Consider the following 7,330-nt stretch of genomic DNA (forward strand, 5'->3'; position numbering starts at 1 on the left):
CTTGTTAGATGAACCTTTGATAGGGATGATATGAAGCATCTTTTAGAAATTAAGAAACAATTCAAAGAAGAAGTAGAACTCTTTGATGCACACCTCACACCACCTCCTTCTAATGAATAGATATATCTATCAATTATCTCTACTCTAAGTGCACTCTAAAGACTCCACACAATACTTTTTGTAATACAACCTATGATACACAAGGACATGGGTGGATGATTAACCCGTTTAGGCATGATGCTATGAATTGCATTTTGATGTAAGCTTTTTACCTTTTTTTTCTAATGTATATTTTAGGTTTGCCCAATTAACATAAACATTAAAGACAAGGTTGACAAAAAAATCGAAGTTCAGTGCAAAATGAATTGCAAAAATCATTCAACTTTTAAAGAAAAATGTTCAAATATTTTGAGGTGAACAAAATTTTCCAATATAAAAATTGTACAAACATGATATTTGATTCAAAAATTCCTCCAAAACTATGCTTTATGTGAACATTGGTTAAATAACTCCTCCTTTTAGAGGCCATGTTTTTGGTCACCCTATGATAATCTTTATGATAGTGCCGTAAATATTTGCTATTAGCATTATCTAGGAAAAAAAAAACCAAAATGACATCACTTAAGTCGATGTTCATTGGCACAAGGTACAACAAAGTAAAGAGAGCTTCACACAGGCCCAAGTTTGTGGTTTGCCACAACTCTGGGAATGGAGTCCAACATATACAAACAATACCAAATACAGGTAGGGTTTGCAAACTTTGCCTTAGATGTGTGAGGCGAATGCAACTTTTTTTCGTTGCGAGGGCACCGATTTGACTATCTTGTGGGAAACCCCTCTTATAGAGTCACACAAGATCAATTTTCAAATACTAAACAACAAATCCCTTTTTAAAAAAGTGGACGTTGTTGTTGGGGCAATATAGATGTGTGCAAGAGCCACCATCCATATGATCATGATTCATCATATCAAGTTCCAATCCATTGTCTTGTACAATATCTAAGATCATAATGACGCCAATAATGAAAAGACAGACAAAATGTATACCCATTAACAAAGTAATTCTCCATTATGGAACCATTGCTCCAACTACCCCAGTCTCTGCTGCTGCTGCTCCTCTCTCTCTCTCTTCCCCCCCGTGTGTGTCTGTGTGCCCTTCCACTCTCCAATCCTGCCTTTCATGATCGTTGGTAGCCCTATTGCCTCCCCCTCACTTCAAGCATCCCAACCAATGGGTCCTCCCCTACCTAACCCTTGAGTCTCTCCTTGCCCACTTCATAATTTGCCCGTTCCTTGCCCACTCGAGAGAATCCAACTGATTTTCATTCGAAATTCATGATGATGACAGAAGCCCTCGTCTCGCAGCAGTACGAAAATGGAGCCCCCCGCACATTCTATGCGGATTCCGACCAGTATTTGAAGAGCCCAGACCCCCGCACATTCTATTATGCGGATTCCGACGAGTATTTGAAGAGCCCAGACACCCCGTTGTCTCTACACTCGCCTCTGGTATCCCCTCTGAGCTCCCCTGTTTGCACAGGCATAGTGCGGTACAAGGGGAAAGGCGTGAGGCTAGGCCAGGAGCAGGTGGATTTGTCTGTGCTTGCCCTGCTGATAGCCGCTCTCAAGAGAACAGGAGGCCTCCTCCCCTGCCAGGCCATCCCCCAGGGTATGAAGATGGACATTGGATGGCCTACTAACGTCCGCCATGTCGCGCACGTGACCTTCGACCGCTTCAGTGGCTTTCTCGGACTGCCCGTTGAGTTTGAGGCCGAGGTTCCCTCAAGGCCTCCCAGTGCCAGGTACCAAAGGACCTGCATGAGATTCACATCAATTTAGTTTAAACTTTTCTGGCTGACATCGGGTATCTTATGTTTGTAGCAATTGCCATCAGTTTAGTTCAATCTCTTCTATCTGAAATTGGGTCTCTAAATGAATTATTCAAGCTATTTTAACAACCTGACTTCAGTTCTAGCTGATGAGTGACCCGACCTACACTCAGCTTATTGGAGTGTTTAGTGTTTCTGCAAAGGATTCAAAGAATGCCTCATGCTTGATGATCATGTTGTTGGGTAAGTTAAGCATGGAAACTCCCAAGCCTACTTAGACGAAGAACACTTATAGAACCTGCTACTATAGCTAGTATCACCTCACAGACACAAATGATCATGTTGTTGGGGTTGCAAGTTAAGCATGGAAACTCAAAATCTTACTTAGACAAAGAACACTTATAGGACCTGCCACTATAACTAGTATCACCTCACAGACACAAGTTTCAATGCTCTGTTTGGGTGCGTCCGGTGTAGTACCAAATGCAGGTTTGCAATTGCCTCTGAGGCTCTTTGTCGTCTTTGTCATTGCCCTGGCTAGTTTCTTAACTCTGTCAGTCAAGTGGAACAATATCGTTGGCACTACATTTGGATGCACTGCATTTGGGCAGGTGAATGTGCCAACACCTTTGATCCACGTTCATGGCTTCAGCAAACAAAGGGGGGGACTAGGTGCGAAAGAGTATCTTTTATGTGATCACCACTGCTAGTTTCAGTACCTTAATATGACGGACAGAATGGTGTGTTGTGGAGTTGCTCTTGAGCATTTGCTATGTAGGTCCATGGTTTGGCACCATTTTTATCACATGATTGCTATTCTAGACTCAATCAGGTAGTTATGAGCCTTGTCTGCCAGAGTAGGATACTGGCCAGCCTCACACACACACACACACACACGCGCGCACGCGCACGCGCACACGCACATGCACACACGTACGTATGTCTCACTTATTCTCAATAACTTTCATGGAATTTTCTGTCTGCAGAAAGTATCGATTGTTGCTCATATCAGGAAGCAATAGTTCTCGTGGCACCTAATGCTCTGTGAACTTTGACATCATTTACTTAAGAGACCCACTTCAGTGTGGGTTACATTTGTTTAGTAAAAAAGGAAAACTGAGTTCTGATTGATTACGTATTTGAAGCTTGTTTTGCTTGGGTTACAGTCTATTTCTATTACTACCTAAACTTAATAGGTTGTCCTTTTGTTCTGGCTAGTTGCAAGGCTTTTGGTGTATCTGCGGAGTCAATGCAGTGCTCTCATGACACCAGAGGCAACAGTGTTCCAACTATTCTATTGCTGCTTCAGGAGAGGCTTTATGAACAAGGTGGCCTGAAGGTGCTCTCAGCATGCAGATATTTGTATACTGTTTTATTTCTGAATGTATATTTTACAAGTTGGTAAGATTCTTGATTGGTGATTTATATTCTTAATTGGATAGACTGAAGGCATATTCAGGATCAATCCAGAAAACAGTGAGGAAGAACATGTAAGGGATCAGCTGAATAAAGGAGTTGTGCCGCATGACATAAATATCCATTGCTTGGCAGGGCTTATCAAGGTGTCTCATTTTAATGCAACGTTTTAAATGTGTTGTGGTGTCTACCCCTGATTATGTACGGAGCATTGTTGGATTTAAGTTTCTGGACACAAAGGGTTTACTATTTCATGGTCCTACATGTTTTTATTTTATTGTCCTGTCTGCAGGCATGGTTCAGAGAGTTGCCCAGGGGTGTTTTAGATACCCTTTCACCCGAGCGAGTTATGCAGTGCCATTCTGAAGTACAGTGCCTTGAACTAGTGAGTATGTTGCCATTGCCTCAAGGAGCTCTATTAAATTGGGCTGTTAACCTAATGACGGATGTTGTGCAAGAAGAGCAGTTCAATAAAATGAATGCACGGAATGTAGCGATGGTGTTTGCCCCGAACCTGACTCAGGTTTAATTTTCGCATCAGTCTGGTTCTAATATGCTAAGTTTACAGATATTAGAATGCCGGACTATGTGATTCTGAGTTTTCTGTTTATTGTAGATGTCGGATCCTTTAACAGCATTGATGCATGCTGTACAAGTTATGAACCTTTTGAAGACTCTCATCTCCAAGACCCTCAGAGACCGACAAGAAGTCTACTGTGTGAATAGTGGAGCAGAAGGCAGCTGTGCTATGTCTAAAGAGAGAACCCAACAGACTGATTACACCACTGCTTGCAATTCTGAAGGCACATTTCTGAGAGATCAAGAAACTGGAAGAACTCTGGATGAGGTGTAATCAGATGTGTACAATACCAAAGTGGGTTACAATTCTTTCTCAATGCCCTCATAGCCATGTCAATACAGCCACAATTGTACCACGTTTGTTGGGTATTACTAGTTACAAACAGTGACAATTGGGATGTGACTGATGTGGTCTACTTGTATGCTAGTGAAGTGGAGTGTCTTGCTGTAGGCATGAATAGAGAAAGAGAGCTTGAGAGACGGGGTTCTGTGGCTAGGGTCCATTTTTCTTCGAGTGGGAAAGGCTGGAGGCAGGAGATTAGAGCTGGCAAGTAAGGGAACTGAAGGGATTCTAAATGGTAGCATTCACCAGGGTGATGGTTAACAGCTAGTCAATCCTGGCAGAGATATTATCAGTCTATGACTGGCAATTTCTGTGAACTGTGGACAGATTCAACCAAATCTCTTGGTATTTTTGAGAACAGTGAGATGGAGGAATACTGATGATTGTCTAGTTGGAAAAGATGATAACATCATTGGCTTTTGGCACTCACATGGAATAGGCACAAGGAATTTCTATAGACAAGTGGGTGTTTATCTTTGCACCTGGGAAGTATGATGGTGAAGTGTTTCAAGAGGAGATTTGAAGTTTCTTAGATCTTGTAAGCATCAAATCCTCCTCATCATCACAGAGGGAGTGCTCACAAACTGGGAGAATTTGTCAATTATGCTTCTGCAAACAAAGAATCCTCTGTTAACCTTAGGCTTGTCTAGATCTAAACTTGAGATCTTACAGCAATGGCTTTAATTTGGTTGTATTTAATTGCCTCAAGGGTTTGGGTTTTATACACAACGTTACAATTCTATACACAAAGTTACAAATTTCCAGTGAATTGTTGGAACATTTAAACAGAGCAAGTAGTCATTTTGATAACTTTCATATGCTATTGATGTGGAGTGAAATTCTACCACCTTTGGTTTCACCAAAAGCTGTGAGATCTTCCTTCCTAAAGTTTAAAATAGTGTTTCTGGCTGAGACATGAGTAGTCTATAATGAGTTGTCATGTTAAAAACAGAGCTTTGGCTAAATTTCACAGTTCTAAAACAAGTCTCATATGTCTTCATAGCTTATATCCCATGTGGAAAACAAAGCTTTGGCAATATTTCACAGTTCTAAAAGAAGTCTCACATGTCTTCATAGCTTATAATCCCATGTGAGACATAAAGCATGATTAATAGTGTGAATACTACTAGCTGGGAAGATTTTGGAGTGGTTTAGTTAAACTGTAAAGGGTCTCTAATGTGAGATGATTGACAATCAACAAAAATTACGAGCAAAGGATGTTTTAATATGGTAGTAAGTAGTAACTCTTTGATTATCCTCAACATTTTCAAATAGTACAAGGCTTGATTTGGTGAAAGCATGTATGAAGTTTGATTATCCTCAAACATTTTCAAATAGAGTACAAGGCTTGATTTTCAAATAGTACAAGGCTTGATTTGGTGAAAGCATGTATGAAGTTTTTGCGTCCCACTCTAAGCTAGCTAATTGACATGCACATAATACAGTTGGTCATGGTTTGGGGGTAAAATACATCTGAGTTTCCTGCATTCAAGTATGAAAGAACAGACCCAATATTCAAATTTAAATAATCTTGGTTTAAGCTTTCTATCACAGTAAATTGGCTGTAGATAAGAGTGTTCTTGCTACAGCAAAACCAGCCCATTATAGTAGAAATATCATATTGTATGGCATACACATTGATGGTGGCTAGTAGGTTCAGACTGTATAGACAATGAATCAAGATAAGTTGCGTATGTGCATCTATGACTAGTCAACCTTTAGCACTATAAATATGCAAGCAATGCTATCCTCCGACATATCAAAGCTATTGAGTGCACATAGCTTCTCCAGTCATTGTCTTCCATGCAACATCTACTTGTATTGCCATAACCATCAATTTGTATAAACTTAGTACAGATATAGATGAAAACTTGTACTCTCCTATTATCCCTTTTGTATTTGTGATTAGTGTTATCTTTTGTCATGTTGTATTTTCTTTCACATTGGTCCATATCTTAGACTTGATGGGCTAAATTTCCAATAGGACCGTCAAGATATAAATGACTTAAGAGTTTCCCCTCATTAGACTTTGGAAAGAATTGAAGGATTTGTTAAAGAAAGATGTTTTCTTGATTCCATTATTACTTAATGGGAAGGCATAAAGCAAAGCATGCTCAAATTGCTAAGTAAGATTTTATGTTCATCAATTTGATAAAGTGTATGACAAATTGGGATGGGATTTTTTAAAACATTAATGGCGCCCTCACTCCTTTTCCCCTTAGAAGACCTATTCGATAAGGTTGTTTGGTAGCTCCCCTCTTGCTTCCTCTTAATGTAGATGCTTTGAGTTGGCTTACTCAATTTGAAATGGACTATTATAGTAGCTTATACAATTTGAAGTGGACTCAAGTAATCTTAATGGTATATCCACTTCTAACTACAAAAAGAATGCCATCCTAAACCAAATGTTGATGGTATATCCACTTCTAACTACAAAAAGAATGCCATCCTAAACCAAATGTTGATGATACTAATGGTATTGTGCATAATATACTCAATATACTAAACCTTTTTAGGAGTGTATTAAAGTCTTCTACTAGGCTTTTGGTTTCATTGTTAACCCTAGTAACACCAGAGTAAAACACCCCCCCCCCCCCCCCCCCCCCCCCCCCAACACACAACCACACATGCCTTGGCACTTGCATGAAGGTTGTACTAAAATTCCTAATGGCAAGGCTTTTAGGTTGCTTGGTATTCATGTGGGTTTCAAACCTAAGACCAAAGATGGCAATATGTCATGGCCAGATTGAGGAAAATGTTGGAATACTAAAAAAGGCTTTCAAAGCACTGGCTAGTGGAGCTATGAATCTCAAACATTTTCTTGTTTCCTCTCCTTGATTGAGAATCCCTAATTTGGTATTAAAGAAATGGATACCTTATTAAGGTTTTTTCTTTGGGGAGGAGATGACAATTACAAGAAAATCCCAAGGGTGGTTTAGGCATTGATGTTCTCCCTAAAGGCCAATGGGAATTGGATAGGGCTTGGTATGAAAGTCCTCATGGATAGATTATAGCCAAGTGGATGGCTAGAAGCATTGTGAATCCTTTTTCTCCATAGAGGATAGGAGACTTGAGTTTGGTTGATCGTAACAGATGGAAGAACCTAAACATTATCATTGTAGCCTTTGGCAAAATCGCTCGTAAATTTGGTAAATACTTCTAT

General features: G+C 40.0%; 1 protein-coding gene across 2 annotated transcripts; it reads left to right on the plus strand.

Annotated features, from left to right (window-relative positions):
* The first annotated feature begins 1,007 nt into the window (after nucleotides 1-1,007).
* On the plus strand, nucleotides 1,008-4,993 carry LOC148017376 (rho GTPase-activating protein 5-like). Of its 2 annotated transcripts, XM_087662856.1 has the most exons (5): nucleotides 1,019-1,802; nucleotides 3,048-3,168; nucleotides 3,272-3,391; nucleotides 3,538-3,768; nucleotides 3,862-4,990. In XM_087662856.1, the coding sequence occupies exons 1-5, from the start codon at nucleotides 1,336-1,338 to the stop codon at nucleotides 4,096-4,098; spliced, it is 1,176 nt and encodes a 391-aa protein (XP_087518982.1). In that variant the 5' UTR covers nucleotides 1,019-1,335; the 3' UTR covers nucleotides 4,099-4,990. The 2 variants fall into 2 exon arrangements, with proteins under 2 accessions (XP_087518983.1, XP_087518982.1); XM_087662857.1 differs by lacking the exon at nucleotides 3,272-3,391 and having other exon boundaries at nucleotides 1,008-1,802; nucleotides 3,862-4,993.
* The last annotated feature ends 2,337 nt before the right edge of the window (nucleotides 4,994-7,330 follow it).

Source organism: Lygodium microphyllum, chromosome 22 (genome assembly GCF_053477565.2).
Source record: "Lygodium microphyllum isolate KBCC chromosome 22, Lygodium_microphyllum_v1.1.10, whole genome shotgun sequence".
Classification (NCBI taxonomy): domain Eukaryota; kingdom Viridiplantae; phylum Streptophyta; class Polypodiopsida; order Schizaeales; family Lygodiaceae; genus Lygodium; species Lygodium microphyllum.